General features: G+C 34.6%; 1 protein-coding gene across 33 annotated transcripts in view; it reads right to left on the minus strand.

Moving 5' to 3' along the window:
- The window catches only part of Dst (dystonin), a 436,897-nt gene that overhangs the window by 22,790 nt on the left and 392,486 nt on the right, over positions 1–21,621 (minus strand). For 32 of the 33 annotated variants that reach the window (XM_015487875.2, XM_048805541.1, XM_048805534.1 and 29 more), the window contains 12 exons: positions 21,403–21,504; positions 19,777–19,878; positions 17,671–17,844; positions 17,202–17,357; positions 14,582–14,779; positions 14,116–14,244; positions 12,622–12,792; positions 11,747–11,902; positions 11,346–11,552; positions 8,840–8,959; positions 6,190–6,359; positions 2,469–2,628 (listed from right to left, as the gene is read on the minus strand). In XM_015487875.2, the coding sequence (XP_015343361.1) occupies positions 2,469–2,628; positions 6,190–6,359; positions 8,840–8,959; positions 11,346–11,552; positions 11,747–11,902; positions 12,622–12,792; positions 14,116–14,244; positions 14,582–14,779; positions 17,202–17,357; positions 17,671–17,844; positions 19,777–19,878; positions 21,403–21,504 (1,845 nt within the window). Of the gene's footprint in view, positions 1–2,468; positions 2,629–6,189; positions 6,360–7,175; positions 7,180–8,839; positions 8,960–11,345; positions 11,553–11,746; positions 11,903–12,621; positions 12,793–14,115; positions 14,245–14,581; positions 14,780–17,201; positions 17,358–17,670; positions 17,845–19,776; positions 19,879–21,402; positions 21,505–21,621 lie in introns of all 33 variants that reach the window. The other variant, XM_048805557.1, reaches the window with a different exon arrangement.

The following is a 21,621-nucleotide window of genomic DNA, read 5'->3' on the forward strand; positions in this document are numbered from 1 at the left end:
AACAGTAACATGCGCTATCTGAAACATGTGCATAAAACAATACATACAGACACATAAGACTCACAATTCAATAACCATATTTTTGACAAATCTTCAGAGGTTAAGAAATGACCAACTGCTTGTATATGAACACCAAGAATGCAGTCTTTTTTAAATATTTTCTTATTAGTTGTAGTTGGACATAATACCCTTATTTTATTTATTTATTTTTATGTGGTGCTGAGGATTGAACCCAGGGCTTCGCATGTGTAAGGTGAGTGCTCTACCGCTGAGCCACAATCCCAGCCCGGAGAATGCAGTCTTATATATATTTGTTTAATCTTGTAATATTTTTATGAGGGAAAAAAGATATGCATGCCTTGTTTTTTTTTTAAATAAGATACTGGATTTAAATAATAGCCGTCAGTATTTACTTCAATTATATACACAGATGCATCAAATTTCTTTTTTCTATGATTCTTTTGATAGGATGTCCCAATTCCTCCCAAATTATTAGTGTGACTGCCACATGCATGCTGGCCACTGCATTACTCAGGGGACACAATGAAGAGACAAATGAATGACTAAGCAGTCCTGATGAACATCATGGAGGTCTCCAAGATAATGATGGGCAATCCACAGGGAGTTGACAAGTAGTCCTTTTTGTTTCGTTTTTATAGAGCACCTTTGTCTTTATGGCACCTATCCTAAATAAATTCATATTCATTCAAGATGATTCAATTTTTATTTACTATATTAGAGGAAAAAGCTTTTAAGTTTTTTTTCCCCCTTCCTAATTTTGATGAACTTCTATGTGCCAAGCGGTAAGTTGGTTTCTTTTGGCCACAGATTTATCTAGGAATTTCCAGGATTCTTTATTTCTGATCTAAGAGTCTATATATAAAAGTAGAACTTTCAAATAACCAACCTTCTGGCTACAATAAAATTAATTTATTTTTCAAATAATCCCCCCAAATGAACATTACCATTGGGTATATCTGTGTGTTTCTATTTGAGACTCAGATCAGTCACAAAAGGGAGCCCATCCAAGAATCCAAACACAGTATAGTTAATTCTTTGATTTTACTCAACCACTGTTAAACGACATGTGTCTGCAGAGACGGTACACACATATGTACTGAACACACACACAAGCACTGAAGGGACAATATCTAAACATTCCATTTGTGATGAAACTAGTCCCAACAGTTCTGATTAGAGTTTCCAATGTACTTTTATTGAAATTTCCTGAGCCTTCCAATTGTATTACTAATGCTAAATGATTAATTCATTCTTGGTGATCTTTAACGTATAAAAAAATTGGCAAGTGTCTAGGGCAGTAAATATTTAGACAGTGAGTTTATAAAAATGGCATTATGTAAAAAGTAACATTATACTATCCATTACTCACTAAATGAGTTCCAAGAAATGGAAAAGTTTGTATTAATCATGCACAAAATGTTTGTTTCAATATAAGCAAAGCAATGTAATTTTTAAGATTTGTAATTTTTGTAGGCCTTGTCAATGTTCCTTATTTATTCTTTAATTTTCTAATATAATAAACTCTCTTTAATGGGTATAATCATAGACTAGAAACAGAAAAGGAAAAAAATATGACAAGGAACCAATTATTTTAAGAAGGACAGGTAAATCAAAATAGGGAAACATAAAGAGAACATTTAAAAATGTATACATTTTCTGAACTAAAAAAATCACAACAGGAATTAAGTCAGAGTGTTGTAAGATATTTGTTCAGAAAGTCAACTCTAATAACATAACCATTCTATATTAGTACTATGTTTCATGGTGTTTCCAAGGTTAAGCTGTATTATATCGTTTGATGATAATTTAGGAACTTACACTACTATCAGCTGGGCACTTCAAATATATCTTTGCATGACAGTTTAACGTACAGATCAGGAGATTGCAAGCAAACCAATTATCTTGAAAAAAATAATAAATCCCTCATAGCACATGCTGGTGATTCATAAATTGCTATAGTTCAAGGGACAAGGTTAAAACAGCTTTTAAAAAAGAAGAGCTTTAATCATGACCCCCACGGATCATGTCACAAATCTGCACATTTATGCAATGACCTAGTTCTGGGTCACTGAACAAATGATTTTAAATTTTATTATATAATTATTTAGATGAACAACTAAAGATAGTAAAACATGCTTGAAACAGGGTTTAAAGCACAAAAACAAAAGTATTTCACCAATAACTCAAGTAATTTTCCCCTATCACCTTTTTGGTTTTCGTTTCGGTACATGCCAGGCAAGTGCTCTACTACTGAACAACATTCCCAGTGCTCCCCTAGCACTTTTTTTAGTTGGCTTCCTGATTTCTGCTCAGAAGTACACAAATTTCAACAACAAAGATAGTGATGTACTATGACACAGTCTCCTGATTTTAAAGGGCTAATTTAAGTGGTATACTCCCCTCTAGACTCAGAATAAGCAAATGAGATATAATGTCCCAGAAAATACCTTGTGATTATCGATTAGATTCATCACTAAATCAATGTCTCCATGAACGGGCTGGTCTTCTGCCAGCTGGGGTTCAACCCTATACAACCAATCGATGAGGGCCTGCAGGGCATCTGTGAATTGTCCAGAAAATAGCAATGCTTCCTCCAATTTGTTCTGTCTGGGGAAAAAGGGTAGAAAAATTACTCTGAGAACAGAAGAGCTGCCTTAACATGTCTGAACACATAAAGTTTATTTATGCAGGGTGAGTGGTATTCAAGAGAAGGGACAATATATAGGTATTTACTGCTGTTTCTTTACTTTCCATAAAACATAAAAATAAAAAAAGTTATAAAAGTTTTGTTATTACTTAAATATTCCTGACATCTGTTCCAGGAAAATTCCATTACCATAAACTTTGGAAATTAATGATTTTTTGAGTTCCTTCCTAAAAACATGCCTTCATAATTTAAAAAAGATTTTTACAAATTTGCTTTAGGTGGTCAGACAATAAACTTGACTGTTTTAGTATGCTGTTCTATGAATTTAAATACATGTACAGATTCATATTACCATCTCCATAATCAAGATACCGTTTCACCATTCCCAAGCCCCTCATGCTCTTTCCTTATAGTCACACCTTGCCCTGGCATTCACTGCTCTGTTCCTCATCACTGTAACTTTTTGCCTTTTCAGAAATGTTAAAACAAAATCATTTATATGACATTGCAAAATTGATGTCCTTTTGAGATGGAAGAAGAAAAAAAAACTAATACTGTAAAAACTTATTGTGAAGTTCTGTAGAACTGAATAATCTTTATTATTATTATTATTATTAAGACTTGAATTTTGCCAAACAAACCTTTTGGAAATAAAAAAGTGAAAGGAAAACATAACATTTGTTAATTTATGAGTTGTTTGAAACAGGAACAGTTTCTAAAAATCATGTACAGAAATTTTATTTAAAAAATATACATCAAAAAGCAAAGAACATAAAATTCACATAAAAGATGCCATTCATCCCTGAAAAAGTATATGCGTACATACACACACACACACACACACACACACACACACACAATTTGTATGTACATATGTAAAAGGACAAAAATATGCTAAAGGAGATCAGAAGGAAAATTCCAACAACAAAAACTAAATTTTCAGGGGCCCTGGATACAGGTTGAGGATCCCTGATCCAAAAATCTAAAATCCAAAAATGTTTCACAATCTGAAACTTTGTAAGGAAAAATGCAATGCCACATGTAGAAAATTCTATACCATGACACTTTATGGCAAGCTCAATATTATTACAAAACACTACATCAGGCTATGTGTATAAGGTATATACGAACCAAAGAATTTCATGTCTAGATTTGGGTCCCATCCCTAAGATATCTCATTCTTTAAATGCAAATATTCCAACATCTAAAAAACTTCTTAAGTACTTCAGATATGGTATACTCAACCCTTTTGGCAAAAACAACTAACACTAAGGTTCAACAGAAAGCTTTAAAACATTTACAAGATATTTGAACTCTTGTACTTTGTACTTTCTTAAGTACTCCGAATTTTTGAAATAAGTCTTGTACCTTCACAAAAGTGTAATGAGAAAGAGGGAGACTGGAAAGGGGTGAATGGAGGCTGAAGAGAATGCTGGGGCCAGATCAGTAGTGCCTTGGTTGCCACATTAAGGAGCCTATGTTTTATCCACATCCAACAACAAGGCCCTGAAGGGCATGAAGCAGGAATGATAAGATCCCATTGCATTTAAATAAAAAAAATCATCCTAAGTAGCTCCATGGAGGTTAGATGAAAGGAGGGATAAAGCAGGTTTGGGGAGACCAGTCAGAGCAGTTTTGTGTAGTCAAGTGTGAGTGAGATGACAGAGACTGGGGAAGGTATCTTTTTTTTTTTTTTTCCCTTCTAATGAGTAGTTAAAAACAAAGAATAATGAACAGCAAAGGCTTCTCAGAACAGGTGCTCTGTGAATGGATATTTAGGACAAGCAGATGTCCCTTAGGCAAAGAAGTTATCTAAGGTCCCTATAATGTCCCTGCAAAGTACCACTAAGTTCTATTTGAGGGAGGTCTACAAAGTAACCAAACTGCCTAAAGGACATCGTACTTTCTTTTTTAAGTTTATATGATTGCGGAATGCATTACAATTATTATTACACATATACAGCACAATTTTTCATATCTCTGGTTGTATACAAAGTATATTCACACTAATTCTTGTCTTCATACACGTACTTTGTTGTTGTTTTTTTTTCATACACGTACTTTGGATAATAATGTCCATCACATTCCACCATCATTTCTAACCCCATGCTCTCTCCCTTCCCCTCCCACCCCTCTGCCCTATCTAAAGTTCATCTATTCCTTCCATGCTCCCCCCTCCCTACCCCACTATGAATCAGCCTCCTTATATCAAAGAAAACATTTGGCATTTGGTTTTTCGGGGATTGGCTAACTTTACTTAGCATTATCTTCTCCAACTCCATCCATTTACCTGCAAATGCCATGATTTTATTCTCTTTTACTGCTGAGTAATATTCCATTGTGTATATATGCCACATTTTTTTTAATCCATTAATCTACTGAAGGACATCTAGGTTGGTTCCATAGTTTAGCTATTGTGAATTGTGCTGCTATAAACATTGATGTGGCTGTGTCCCTGTACTATATTGTTTTTAAGTCCTTTGGGTATAGACCGAGGAGAGGGATAGCTGGGTCAAATGGTGGTTCCATTCCCAATTTTCCAAGAAATCTCCATACTGCTTTCCATAGTGACTGCATCAATTTGCAGCCCTACCAGCAATTTATGAGTGTACCTTTTCCCCCATATCCTCACCAACACTCATTGTTGTTTGTTTTCATAATAGTTGCTATTCTGACTGGAGTGAGATGAAATCTTAAGAGTAGTTTTGATTTGCATTTCTTTAATTGCTAGCAATGATGAACTTTTTTTATATATTTGTTGACTGATTGTACATCATCTTCTGAGAAGTGTCTGTTCAGGTCCTTGGCCCATTTATTGATTGGGTTATTTGTTTTTTTTTGGCGTTTAGATTTTTGAGTTCTTTATATACCCTAGAGATTAGTGCTTTATCTGACGTGTGAAGGGTAAAGTTTTGCTCCCAAGATAAAGGCTCTCTATTCACCTCACAGATTATTACAGATTTAATACAATTCCAGTCAAAATCTGAATGACATTCCTCATAGAAATAGAAAAAGCAATCATGAAATTCATCTGGAAAAATAAGAGATTTTTATTTTAGCAGGAAGCGCGAAGCAGGTAGCATCACTATACCAGACCTTAAATTGTACTATAGAGCAATCGTAACAAAAACAGCATGGTATTGGCACCAAAACAGACTGGTAGACCAATGGTACAGAATAGAGGACACAGAGACTAACCCACAAAATTAAAATTATCTTATATTAGACAAAGGTGCCAAGAACATGCATTGGAGAAAAGATAGCCTCTTCAACAAATGGTGCTGGGAAAACTAGAAATCCAAATGCAACAAAATGAAATTAAACCCCTATCTCTCACCATGCACAAACCTCAATCCAAAATGGATCAAAGACCTAGGAATAAAACGAGAGACCCTGCGTCTAATAGAAGAAAAAGTAGGCCCTAATCTCCATCATGTGGGATTAAACCCCAACTTTCTTAATAAGACTCCTTTGGCACATGAATTAAAATCAAGAATCAATAAATGGGATGGACATCCTACCTTTCCACAGATTTTCCACATATGGTATCCCACTTGTCTCTGAGTTCACTCAGCATGTTATCCAGCTTCAGGTTGTCATCAGCTAGGGTGGTTTTCTCCTTTAGAGAACGGCCAGTTCGGTTGGTGGTATCATAGACAGAATGCTTGGCTCCAAGGGATTTCTGAAACTCCTATATATTTAACAAGAAAACAATGTGCATATCTACTTGGGACTAATAAACAAAATAGATAAAAGGCACTAAAGAGGCATCCCTGACAAATGGAGTCTCTGAGCCAAGATGAAGGGGAAGTAAGAATTGCCCCTCCAGATTCTCATGTTTGGGCCCATGGCTTATGCCATTCTCACCATTTAGGAAGCCTATATACTTTCTCTCTGGCTATACAAAGCCCTATCTATATCTTAGAACATCTACAGATTGCTCTTTCAGAATCTAATGGCTACATTGCTAACATGACATCTTACCTTGCTGCCTTTTACACTGTTAGACTTTCATGTTTGTGTATGTACACATCTCTATGTGTGGAGGGATGAGTTATATTCTTTCTACATAGCTCAACTATAAGCATTTACAGACCAAAGGAACTGTCTTTGCAAGTCTTTCGTTATCATTTTATACATAGTAGGTATTTGTAAGTGTTTAATAGAAGGCTAGGAAAAAAAGACAACTGCCATTGAATGTACAACCTCGTAGATGGAGAAGAAAGAAAGGTCAACTTAATGGGTAGCTTACAACCTTACAAAATATCAAGGCAATTATAATACAGTGATTCTCAATTCAGGCAGCACAATAGAATCACACTAGGTAGCAAAATGCTCTGTGAATGTAATTTTCTCACATAATCTCAAGGTTAACAATGATCTAATAAGATTTTATTGCCTTTAAAAGTTAAACTTTAAATGTCCTATTACAAGACAAAATAGTATATTTTTAAATTTATTTTGAGACAGGATCTTGCTAAATGGCCCAGACAGTTCTTGAATTCACCTGCCTCAGCCCCTGAGTAGTTGGGATTATAGGCATATATCACCAGGTTGCATTTTTTTAAAATGTAATTTTAGTTGTAGATGGACATAAAATTTTTTTATTCTACTTATTTTTGTGTGGTGCTGAGGATCAAACACAGGGCCTTACACGTGCTAGGCCAACACTCTACCACTGAGCTACAACACCAGCCCCCAGGTTGTTTCTTTATATAATTTATATATTATATATTTGTAGCTGAACACAATTCACTTATTTATTTATTTTTATATAGTGCTGAGGATTGAACCTAAGTACCTCACACATGCTAGGCAAGTGGTCCACCACTGAGCCACAACCCCAGCCCCACAAAATGTATTTTGAGGCAACTACATCTGGAAATTTCAAAGTATTAAAATAATTATAATATCATGCTATTTCTATAGTTTATTATTCTAAATGTTATTTTTTCATGCATTCTGAACAGAATGCTTGTGTTTATTAGAATCACGGTATTGATAAAGGCTTTCTTCACACGGTAAACACATAATATTACAGCCGAGTATTTTTAAAAGACAAAAGTCCCCAAATGATGAATAAGTACAAAAGACTTCTTTGAAAATTAATAATGGACTACCTTGAAATGTGTCTTGAAGAAATAGCTGACTTTGGCTACAGACAATATGGGGCAAAACAAAGGATCTGTTAGATTAGTTCTGTGCATTTTCTTTATCTGGGATTCTCTATTATGCAATATACTTTCATAACACTACAAGTCCTCCATGTTCAAATTCATAAAAGGCATTCTATCTTGAGAAACAGGCTATTATTTTTCCATCAGAGGGGAAGGATGGAAGGTGCTGTTCACTGTCACTGTGTTTCCAAGATTGGATGTGGCAGCTCCCCACCTGCCAGCAGAACAAACCCTCATAAGCCCTCATTCAGCCAAGAACAGATGTTCAATGTGTTTCCTCCAGGCATCCTCTGGTCTTGACCCTGTGAGCCTAGCCCGCCTGGGTGAAAATGATGGCCAGAATTTTCTGATGATGAACCTGACGCTGCTCCTAATTTTTCCAACCTTTTAAAGTTATCAATGTTTTAAGCAGTGATTTATAGGTAGATGCCTAAAACTGTAAAACTGTTTGCAAGAAACCAACTCTCCTTTTACCCACATCCTCACCCTCACGGTTGGTGATCACTTTACAAACAGAACTGTAAACAGACACAAATGCAAGAGTTGGGTAGCAGGGCATGTGAAAATCGAAATGCCAATGTCAACATTCAAACCACTACAAATTCTTTATGCATTTTAGACTGCAGAGGAAGTCTAGTTTTATTTTATTTTATTTTTTTCTTTTTGGTAATGCTGGCCATCAAACCTAGGATCTTGCATGTGCTAAGCAAGTGCTCTACCACTGAGTCACATCCTTAACTCTCAGTTTTAATTTTGTATTTTTTTTTAAAGCAATTAACTCTTGAATCATTAATATAACAGTCACTAAAAGTAAAGACATTATTGCTGCCTGACTCACATCAAATGCAATTGGTTTTAAATTTGACATAAATTCATACTGGGTGGGCTTTTTTCTCTAGTGATGAATAAATACATAATCAAGTAAGAATCTAGATGTGATATTGAAATACATAATGATGTATTGCACAATATGCTTTTCTAATGATAGACCCACCTTATGCTGTGCAAGCTGTGTTTTTATTTTATCTGGATCATTGGCAATTTCCAGTTCAGAATCCAAACACTTTTCTGACTCTTCCAGCCATTCCATTAGTTTAGTCCAAGCTTCATGGAACTGTAAAAGAAATTCACATCTTTGTCCAGAAATTTTTGAAAATACTGTATTTGATATCTAGCATATTTTAAAATAGAAATTAATATTAATGGACATACTGAATATCATTCATTCAAAATTTCCCTTGAAGAAGAAAAAAGTAAAGCTTTCTCCAGAAAATTACAAAATGTTTGGACAGTGCTTGGCATTTATGTTTGTACCCCATGGTAATTTTGTTGTAACCCATTCAACACATGGACATGAACAGAAATAGGAACAGACCCAGTTAAGGAGCTCCAGGGAGAACTTCCTTTTTCCTGTTCTTTATTTTTGCTCAATAATTAACACTGATTCTCATAAAATGTTGTTTGGTCTTTTTGTTGTGTTGTGCTGTGTTTTGTGGTCCACTGTGGTCTCTTGACACATGTGGATTTACTTCTAAGGTGTTTAATTTCTTCTTTTTTTAATATTTATTTTTTAGTTGTATTTGGACACAATACCTTTATTTTATTTATTTATTTCTATATGGTGCTGAGGATTGAACCCAGGGCCTTGCACATGCTAGGTGAGCGCTCTACCACTGAGCCACAACCCCAGTCCCAGGTGTTAAACTTCTAATGTGTTAAGAAAAAGGAAGGAAAGTGGAGGAGGAAGAATAAAGCTTGGAAATTGGTTTTTAAAAGTAACAAGAACAAAAAGAGGCATTGTATTCCTACTTACCATAAAGATAATTCCACATCTTCATTTGTGCTAACAAAATTCTCATATTAATGCCTGTGTCTCACATACTGGTTTTATATGTACAAGCACCCACAATATTTCAGTTCTAACAAAATATAATTCTCACACTCTGGAGATACATATTTTTGGTTTCAGCCAAGGTCTCTTTTCTATCATGTAGAAGAATTAGTAGGTTCTAATTTTAGATACCAAATTGTGAAACTGGTTATAAATTATTTCTTATAATAAACTAAAATGAACATATACATAACAAAACTAAAGTAATCAACATAAAAGACTTGTCTACCAAAGAACATTAATAAAAAATTACAAAAAGACATTTAACAACATGAGCACAATCCAGGCACAGAACCACGAAGCTTCAGGGCCCACAAGAGATTATCTCATTACAAATCTGCTCTCTCTGCACATCCCTCCCAAAACTCGAATCAATTTAAACATAGAAAAAGAAAAAAGCCAGGCAGAAAGGCACATAAAATGCCAAAGTCAGAGAATTATGATCTACATTAGAGCCAAAAACTGAGCTAGAATAAAAAATAAAGAAATTAAAGAAACAGATAGTTAAGGTGTTAGGTAGTTTGAGACTAAATAACATAGGTTGCAACAGCTGGATGCTAAGTTCACTAATATAAACCATAGGTTCTAAAGAGGGTTCTGCTTTCAAAGCTATTTTTAAGCCATATAAATAGAGGGAATGCTATCCATTTCCAGTGAAACAGTGGAAAAAGTTTATGAAGTAAGTTAAATGAAATGAAACCAGGAAATTGATTAAGTGAAGAATGAAGAAAGAGGATAAGTAACTGGCTATTGGTACCAAAAAACCTTTGTAAATGAGAAGTTCCAAAATCAAGAAATACCTGTACTACAGGTGGCAATATGCCACATACTGCAGAGAAAAAAAATGTTAGGCTCAGAATTAATATTTTTAAAAAATTTTTTTAGTTGTTTATGGACCTTTATTTATTTATTAATTTATATGTGGTGCTGAGACTCGAACCCAGTGCCTCACTCTGGTAGGCAAGTGTTCTACCACTGAGCCACAACCTCAGCCCAAATTAATATAGTTTTGAAGAAACATTAGAAACTAACTCTGTTCCAAAGGCTTCTTTTTAACACTGGACAAGTCATATCTCCCACTCAAAAAGGAACATAGAGCATGTAATTCTCTAATGCAATCTGCCATTTCTAAAACTTTAAAAAATTTATCCTGATAGCTATAAACAATGAAATACTTGACTCCCATGACACTTGTTATATCATGTAACTGAGCCTGCCTTAGGAAGACTGCCTTAGGAAGTACTTGGAAATCAGTAATAAAATAAAGTATGATCCCTTGCTCTAAATATGAGAGTGGAGGCTGAAAAACAAAGGAAAAATCAACAAACACAATAACAAGATTTGGAGCTTCTTTTTGAGCTTTAATGATAATGGTCAAGGTATAATCAGTCTTTCAAGATCAGTTCCCCAGGGCCTGAAATTGCTGCCAGGTCAAAAAATGATGTCAACATGCAAAAATAGGCCATGGTCTTTTCAGGAAATAAACAACGTGGCTCCTGATCGCTACACCTTACACTGCCCGCAAGCAAAAGTACTTTAATAACATACATTTCAGTAGTTAGAACTGATCCAGTGCCAAGTTCAGAGAATTTCTATAAAGGTTTATTACCTGCTTGGCCCTCTTCCTTGCTTCATCCAAAGATCTTCCTCTTTCTACTAACCGTTGAACCACTTTTTCCCATCGACTTTGAACACTGATGAGTAGATTCTTAATTAGGACAACATCTTGTTTCTGACTAAAATACTTCAGGTGGGTTCCAGTTTTGTCCAGTTCTATTATCTGCTCTCGGTGAGAATTTACTTCATTGGCAAAAACCTTTCCCCCGGAAAAAAAGGACAAAATTAGAAACAGGAGAAAAATGGATCGATCTTAAAAATGCTTCTGGTGTCATAAAGCTCAAATTGTTTTAATGGTCAACAGAAGGTTTTCAAGCACCAAATTCATACTTTTCCCATGAAAAGAGCCCAGCGTCTGAAAGGAGAATGCTATCCATTTGAGTCACTACATACCTTGTGCTCATCAATTTGAAACAAGACTGTGTCCAAGATAAGACTTGGCCGAGAAGCTACATTTAGGGTCTGTTCAGCCTGGGTGAGCCAGTTGATGAAGTCTTGGAGGGAATTATGGAACTCCATTGCCAAGTTGAGGGCTTCTTCCAGTTTAGTCTGTGAAGGCAGATTATTTAGTGTTTGATGCCTAAGGGTTTGGGTTATATTATTGGTTTGTTTCAGGTTAATCATTCTTTGCAGATTCCTTTCCCTTCCACACTTTATGAATACAGTATGCATATTAACCAAATAGTCAGCTTACTTTTTTATAATGGGCCTTCACTAAAACACTAGCAAATCAAACCTCTTTATTAAGTTCCATCTAGTAAGAAGTATTTTCCCAAAGGTAGAAAATATTTAATATACACTAAACTGTGCTAATGGACAATTTTCTTATAGCATTACTCCCAGCATTACAGATTTCTTAGATTGTTCTTCTGAAATTTCTGAAAAGTGATAAAAAATTCATAATTTAACATAAATTGTAATTACTTTTGGATCAAATTTTTATGTAAATGCTCATAAAATCCAAGTAGAATCTCTTGCTCTTTCTTTGTTTCGTGGGTGTGATTAGAATTTGAGAGTTTGATAATATTTAAAAATATCCCTGAATGACACTTGAGCTATGATCTGTATTGTATAGATACCTCTTTATTCTCTTGTGTCAGCATACTAGGTTCAACTGATGCCATGGAACCCCAAATGCATACAGAATCCTTTTTAAACATGAATTACTAAAAATTCTACTCTTGATAGTTCTAACTCAGAAATAAAGCAAAATCCATGCAACAAACCAACTAAAACATTGGTTCTATTATTTTAATCAAATCACATACTTTCCTTTCATTGAGTTTGGTTTCCACTGATTCCCATTTTTCTTTCAAGTTATTTATGTCTTGGTCAATATTTGTCTCTGCAGATTCGGGGCATCTTGCAAGCATCTGCTGGCCTTTCTGCATCAGACTCTTATATGTTTCCTCTTTAACATCAAAGGCAGCACAGACTTCCTAAATTGAGACACCTTGAAGTTATATGACTTTAAAGAAAATAAAATCTAAGAATTCTATCTTTCCAGGTCATCAATCCCAAACCCCTCAACAAATATTCATTCCTCTGGCATAAAGAACAATCATGACATGCAGTTAAACTTTTTACTATATTGAAATAATACCAAAACCTACAGCCATTTCCAGTCTACTGAGAAATCTCAGAAATGGTGCTATCATTATCAATGCATTCTGCATGCCAAAGTTTGAAGCAATAGTTTTCATGTTGTCAAGAAATATTTCACAGGCTGGGATTGTATCTCAGTGCAGAGTGCTCACCTAGCATGTGTGAGGCACTGGGTTAGATCCTCAGCACTGCATAAAAACACATAAATAAAACAAAGGTATTGTGTCCAAATACAACTAAAAAAAATATTAAAAAGAAAAAGAAAGGTTTTACTAGCCAGGCACAGTGGTGTGCACCTTTAGTCCCAGCTACTTGGGAGTCTGAGCCAAGAGGATGGCAAGTTGGGAACCAGTCTCAGAAACTTAGTGAGACCCTGTCTCAAAATAAAAAATAAAAAGGGCTGGGGTATAGCTCAGAGGTAGTGCACCCCTGGGTTCCATCCCCAGTACAAAAGGGGAGAGGGGAGACACACAAGTATCTTCTTTTAACAGAACAAGAACATATTTTCCAGCCTTCCATGGTACTAGGTGAGAATATCATGCTTATTAAATGAACTTTAGATAGGGCAAAGGGTGAAGGGAAGGAACGGGAAGGGAGTGGGGAATAGGGGTAGGAAAGACGGTGGAATACAATGGTCATCAATACCCTAAGTACATGTATGAAGACATGAAGAATGTGACTCTACTTTGTGTACAGAGATATGAAAAATTGTGTATATGTGTAATATAAATTGTAGTGCATTCTGTTGATATATATAGCAAATTAAAATAGAAAAAAACAATAATCTTTAAGTATATTCTGATTTATTTTGGAGATTTTTCTTTATACTTCAAGGCCCAACAGTTTAAAACCTGCACAGGATTATAACATTATCCATTTGAGCTTATCAATTTTGGGGGAAATGTTGGCTTCTAAAAAATAACTTGACTTCTAAAACCTCAAGTGCTGACACATTAATCTTTGAAATAAAGAATAGGTTCTGACTTAAAATTTTTAATCAATAACTTGCATTATTTCTTATACATGATAATCTCTGCTATAAAATCACGTATCTTTTAAAGTCTCTTCTTCTTATTATATATAACATAACACCAGGGCCCACAAAAAATGGTCAATCTGTTAATCTGAGACTAGAGCTGTAGGAAATCTGTACGCACCATATGGGCATTAAGTTGCTCCCTGGCCGTTTCTGGTAAACCTCCCAGAGGTTTGGATGCCAGCAGATGACGCTCTGTGTCAGTAAGCCACTGCTGTAAATCCTCGATTTCGCCATGGAACCCTTTGGCCTGCAGTGATAGGTAAGTTTTAAGTTTGAGCCACAAACACTTTCACTTTCAAAGCAGAAAACAGATTCAAACAGTCCCAGCCTGCCAAGCCCCTCTCTGCATTCCCAACAGCCAGGTACCATTAGATCTGCCTGGCCTCTCAGCTCAGCAGATAAAAGTATTATGCTAAGAACTGAAGTGCCTTCTTCTTTACTTTGTTCTTTATCCACACTCATTTCTACTACTCTCCTTAAAGTATAAAAATTAAACAGCAGTCTGCGAACTAATGAAAGAAATCCATGCTATTTTGGTCTTGAACACTACAGACTAAATCTCAGGATTTAGTCTCTTTATTCACCTGACGTAAGGCACCATCCAGCTGCTGCTTCCTTTTTTCTGTTTTTTCCAGAACATTTTGCCAGCGTTGATTTAAAACTTCGAGCTTGTGCTGAAGATTGCTTGCTTCTTCTCCTGCACTTGATTCAATTAGATCATTTCCTGCTTTATTAACCGCTTCCACTGTGGACTGATGGGCTAATACGTCATTTTGAAGCACCTGAAAATATTAAGATAACATCATGTTTGCCAGTTGGTAACACAGTGATACCACTTTTAACATAATTGTATTTTCTGTTTATGAGACATTCTGAAACAAAAACCTTAAAGCAGAGATCTAACGTGAGGTTTTAAAGTGATGGAATTCATTTCACTTTATAGCTTTCCTAGATATAGTTTTAGTCTACCAACACCCCTTGAAATAATTGTGTAAGGACACCTTGCCAGTTCTTCCCATTACAATGATCTTGCAACTGATGCACTACATATCTGGAGATTATCATTAAAGGTTCTAAATTTTTTCAATTTATTGAATCAAAATTAATTTTTATGTCTTAATTACTTAATTTAGAAATATTTTTATATATTCATTTTCAATATTCATTTTCAAACATAAAATTATCACTTCTAAAATATAGATATTTTATAATTAGCTTTCTAAAAGGAAAGAAAGTAACCAAAGAATATTCCTTTATTTTCTCTTATTGGAGGGGCACTAGAATTAACTGCTAATTTCAAAGGAATGTAATATTGTTAGGGTCCATTATAATCCTCCCCTACGCTTACTGGCTCATAGTTGGGAATGGTAAAGAAAAAGAACTTCAGCTCTCAGCCCATGTCAGATATCACATGTTTGTAGGGGAATCAAGATAGGGATTTCAGAGAAGGGCAGTAGCCATCTGAGAGCACTGTTTTCTGACAGTATTCACTCATTTTCTAAGGCATCTGGTGAAGGAGTGTTTTCCAAAGGCTATAAAACCAAGTGAATAAGGAGTTATCTTTATAGAAAGCAGGTAGTTTGATATGTTAATAGTAGGAATTCTTTCTCAAGGTGGAAGTGTTAAATGTTCTTGTCCAAATTTAAAAGAAAATACTGTAAAATGCAATCTTCTAAATGGTCCCGGTCTACAGGAGACTGCAGGAGAGGAAGGGGTGGAAATATTACCTTCCTTCCTCCAGCAACTCTTTTAGAATTCTAAATCTTCTAACTTTTGATCTTTGAGCAATGGAAAGAAAAAAGGAACCATTTTTAACTGCTCAAAAGATAGATAAACAAAACTAGAAGGTCCTTCCAGACCCCTCACCAAAACTGGATCTGTGCCTCATCTTTCCATTTCTACTATATATTTTATGTAGTTCATATCACTGATGTAGGTTACTTTTTAAAACAACTACCAGGTTAATGGAAACACAAATGCATCTATAAACTCACACTATGAAAATAAACATTTGGTTTCTATGAAGTTAGTCTGATCAGTCATTTTTTGCTTTAAGCAAAGGTATAATACAGACATTAAATAATGAAACAAGCTTCTATGTAATCACTAATTATGCAAAATAATCCTAATTTCTTAATCAGATATAGCTGGTCAATGACTATCCATTTAGACAGGATCAGGCAAAAGAGGAGAAAGAATCTAAACTAGGGAGTTGTTAGCATGGGGAAAAATATGAAAGAAGGAGAACTAAAGTAAGAATAGTCAAAAACTGTATCTCATTATCTTAAATGCTATTTTTTTTGCATTTTACATTTACTATTAAAATGTTAATAAAAGTAAATTATTAAATGTTACCTCTCTGATAATCAGGAAAACTTTACTTAAAGTTCAGCTTCAGGACTTGGAAGACACTATTAGTAAGGTAAATGCTTAAGTCTAGGAAAGACTGTGGAATGTTAGGGTAAACTCTACTGTACATTTATAAAAGTCTAGTGATTCAAGAAATAGGGAATGATTTGCTGCTAAGAATTATCAACCAGTGTCACAAAGATGACAATGACATAAAATGATTTTGCATGAGTCTCTTAAGATTAACAACTTGCAACTCATAAGCTTCAAATCAAAAAACATAAAAAACTCCTTTCAACATAAATGTTTTTAAAAACTGATTTAGAAAGGAATATGACACAAAAAGCCAGTCAAAGATAAGAGTGACTGAGATAGAATGAAAAAACCACAACATAATGAGAGATGTACAGACAGAAATCAGTTAGATACCCAAGCAGGCTAAGAGACATTGAGTGGAGACAGGAACCAGAGGAAAAACAAAATCTGTGTCAAAACAACAACATTTTGAATCCCTGACTTTTTCAGGCTATGCCCAACAACTTTTAAAAATAGCTGAAGTTAACACAATAACAGGTATAATTAAGAATTTTAATCATTCATGTTTGCCATGAAGCTCCAATAAAATTTAGCCACAAATTTCCCATATCTGCTGTATTTGATAACGACTATACTGAACAATGAGAAAAACATTGTAATAAGAGCCTATTAAGTAGTTTAATCCTTAGTTACCAATATCAAATATGAACTTGTATTAAAATCATAACCTTGAAAAATGCATAAAGAAACATACCAAAAACTTTGATGACACTAAAAATGCATAGAAAAGAAACATAATACGTAACAATAGCTACATACGTGATGCTTGGCAAGTTCAATTTCAATGGCTTTAGGGTCTCCTCCAACAGGTTTCTGTTCACTTAGTAAGCCCTCAGTGTGCGTCAGCCATGCCAAGAGCTCATCCAGAGCATGCTGGAACTGACCCAGTGCTAACAGAGCACCCTCCAGCTTGTGCTATGAGAAAGCAGAGAGAAAGAAGATCCATCTATGAATGACCCATATTTATTAAAAAAAAGGGCAAAAATCAATTGTTTTCTTCTGCTGATAAGCACATCCCACTGAAAGCCCAATCAACATACACTTCCACATTTTTAGTTCGATCTTCTTTCTTTAAAAAAATGGCATAAGCAAAAAGAGCTCTAATAAGAGAATCTGGGACTTCAAAAGTTTATTTCCATAATTATCTGATTTTATTTTTAGTAATTATTTTACATTAATGCCTAAAATCAACAATGTTTAACTTCACAACAAAAGTCTTGATGTTTACCTGTCTGTTGATAATTCTCTCATCCAGGCTATCCCATATCAATTTCAGTTCCATTAATGGGTCTTGAACTGTGTGTTTGTCACTTTCTTCTGTTACTTTTTTCAGCAAAAGTTCTGCTTGATGGTTCAGTCTTTCCATTTCTATCTGTTGTTGATAGGCCTCTGACTTAAATTGCTAAGACAGAAAGATACAAGGGATTTTTTTTTTTTTTTTACACATTGGTAACTTTAAACAAACAAAAATCTGTGGTTAAATCTTTATTCTAATTCATATTTCCTATTGTAGGAAAGTGAGAAGGAATAAAAATTAAACATGGGATTAACTGATGGAAGAATACAGATAAAAAATTAAGGAAAATGTTTCCTCTTTATTCATTGTTTCTAGTGAAAAGATACTTCTATTTAAATTTTGATATTTCATTTTTGTTCTCTACAACAAAATGAATAAATTTAGAAGTCCGAGCATATTCCAATATTTAATTGTACACTAAAAATGAGTTTGAAATGATAGGAAAGACGAATATAAAATATATATCAACATATATGAAAACCAGAAAACAATGTACCTAAGAAACTCAGTATTTCTTGCTCTAAAACAGACATGAATCTTGCATCCCCTGATAATTTTTTTATGTGTGTGGTTATGTTACATTCATTAATATTTAGTCATTCCTACACTTCACCCTTGGCTGACACAGAGGAACACTATTACTATTCCCTGACATGGTGCCTCTTGTATTACAAACATGTAGTTAATAACCTTGGCTTTGCCAATCAACAGGTTAGAAAATGGTTGCTTGTAACAGAAAATTGTCCTGTCATAAAATATCTTCATAAAATTTTTGAATCTGTAATAGTAAATAATGGCTAAGCAATTCCTTAATTTTCTTTCAAACATATGAAAATAATAAGTAAATTACAGTGAGTACTTATTATGATCAAGTTACTCAACTAACTTATTACTATAAGGAAATACTCTCATCCTCCATTCACACTAAGGACACAAAAATAGAGAAGTCAGAAAACTTTCCTGAGGTCATTTGGCTAGCAAGCAGATGAACTCAAACCTAAATCTAGACAACTTGATTTCAGAGTTTTCTCTCCTAACCAGCTTGCTATATGAAAACCATCTGAAATAAATAAACACAAGGATCCAAAATAAATTCTCCTTCATCGCTGTAATTGTACATATGTATGTCATGTGCTTGTTATTTGACAAGGCAAAGTAAAACAAAATAATCTAACAATGGTAATCATAAAATTCTCAAGAAGAAAAATTTGTTTCTACGTGAAACAGTCTGTCAGACTCAGATGAAAATGCCATAATTCTAAAGTCAGATAATTAATTATTTTATATCAAAATCTAAAGGACTTCGCTGATAGTGGTCTCTGTATGAACAATTAGGAAGGCAATAGCTGATTTCACTTCAGTAAATAATCACTCTACAGAAGAATCCAGAGAGGAAACAGTCGAGCCATTTTCACAGCTGGAAATTAAGAACCACAAAAGCAAAAATGACAGAGGAAAGCAGATGGAAACCAGTAAACATTTACAAAACAAACATCTTGGGAAATACAATTATACTATGAATGTGTCCATTAATTACTCAGAACATATGAAAGAAAAAATGTTGCTGCATGTGTATTGGTGACACACTCCCCACACTCCACCATGCCCCCAATATGAGGATATTTGAAAGACTATACATCAAATCTCAAGAGTAGTTGCTTCTGGGTACAACATATTTTAGGAAACTTAGAAAAATTGGTTTTTCTCCTTTTAGCTTACTTGTATTCTCCTACTTTTCTATAATAAACAAAATAACAAGAAAATAACTAGTATATTTCCTTTTTTAATGAGCATTTAGCTACTGCTTACTTTGTGTAGGCACTATTTTAAGCCCTTTTTAAAAGCAAAATGTAAATTTATTTCATGTTAGGAATCTGATGACTTGAAAACTTAAAAATGTAGTGTTAGGATATGGTTCAGTGGTAGAGCATTTGCCTAGCATGCATGAGGTCCTGGGTTCAATCCCCAGCATCAGGAGAACAAAACAAAGAAAAATGCAAGAAAGTCTTTGGTAAATGATGTGGCTGCCACACATACCTTTAGTTCTTCAATTTGCTGCTTGACAGTTTCAAGGTCTGTTCCAATTGGAGACATTGAAGCTAATTTACCACCTGCAATATCGACCCAGTCAAATACTGCCTGAAAGACACATTAGTGTATATGTTAATATACTAGTATATTTGAAGGTGCTACAATATCTTATGTATTTTAGAAAAGTCTTAACTCACCATTTTTTTTTAGGCACTAAATATATAAAAAGTGACACTGTGCTTTAATGAAGTTCCCAGACAATACAGTGGGGGGAAGATCTTGAAAAATATCTGAAATTGCTGCCATTAATGAATCCTAAGAACTTTAGCAGCAACTTGGGAAAAAAAATATCTTCTACTTCCTAATCATACCTTGGACCCTCAGAAGTACCTGGGGACTTCCATATCTGTAGTGACACTAGCTGCAGGTCTTTAATGGGGGCCTTCCACCTCTACTGACACCAGTTGCAAGTCTTTAGTAAATCCAGCTGCTCCTCAGGACCAATAGGACCTTCGATGGCCCTTGTTTTTCTAGCAGTGGAAGGACTCTTATGACTCCTCTATTGGAGGACAATGCAATTCAAAGATTCACCATCATGGCCTGACCTTACCAACAGGGCTGGAGCCTGATTTAATTAGTACTTGATATTAACTAATAAGTTATCACTTTGTTTAAAAAAAAGATGGGTGGAAAGTTTTAATAAGGTGTTATTTGTAATGATTTTTTTCATATATTTCCAAAGTTCAAAACCCTTTTCAGCTAACATAAAGCCTGGCTGGTGATATTTATTTTTACAAATATAGAAATGAAATGGCATAATGAAAAAGGAAAAGATGTTCTCATCCGAACATTAAAAAGAATATTCACTCAGTGTTATGGAAATACTTAGAGAGAGGTTTTTTCCATATGGTAAGAGGGATCAAAGATTAAACTCCTGCCAGGCTGTTAGGAAATGGAACAAAGTTAAGGAAGGTAGGGAAGAAAAATCCCTGAGTTGGCCTCCACTGAAGAGAATTTTGGGTATTGAAAACACCAACTCATAAATGGTTAATGAACTGATTGACAACCTTGAAGAGATGTGAAAAACAGCTATTAAAAGAAACTATATATATGGAAAAGAAGAAAACACTTTTTACACACCAGATTATGACTTAACAAAATGGAAATCTATTTTAGTACATGGAGAACATTGGCTTCAAATCAAATTTCTTTACTTCTGACTTTAGTTAAACTTGGTGATATTTTTAGATAGTGTTTACTCCTTTCATCTCATTCCACTCAACTTCAGAACAAAATTCAGTCTCGGTTTCATTTCACTGTTTGGTGTTAAATCATGTATGAAAAATTGTGTGAGGGAACACTTACGTTCACTTTAAAAAAATGATTTCTTTTTAAAGTAAATTTCACTATGTGTTTAGATACGCATTTCAATCTATACACCTGGAAGGTCAGAAATGCCATCTAAAAGGCCAAACATGAACTGGAGTAGCTGGGACAGTTACAGGAATAGATTTGGCCACAACTGCATGCACACTTGCAGTCTTGGGTTGTGTCAATATGTAATTTTGTAGACATCAACTAGTATGATGCCTCCTTCAGCTAAAACCAGCAGACACACTGTAACCACCTTACCTGCAGTCCATCCTGGTACTGAACCGCAGCCTGCATGGCCTCCTCCAGCTTATCAATTCTGTCTTTCCAAGCTTTATTTAGAGAATCCCACGCCGAATTTAACTATGACATAAACATTATAAGTTTTTTAGGGTCAAGTTCAAAATTTTTAACTAGTTGTTAAAATATATTAGTTAAAAATATTTGAGTTAACTAAACTGTTACAAAGGCATCTGATAA

This window comes from Marmota marmota, unplaced genomic scaffold (assembly GCF_001458135.2).
Source record: "Marmota marmota marmota unplaced genomic scaffold, marMar, whole genome shotgun sequence".
NCBI classification, from domain to species: domain Eukaryota; kingdom Metazoa; phylum Chordata; class Mammalia; order Rodentia; family Sciuridae; genus Marmota; species Marmota marmota.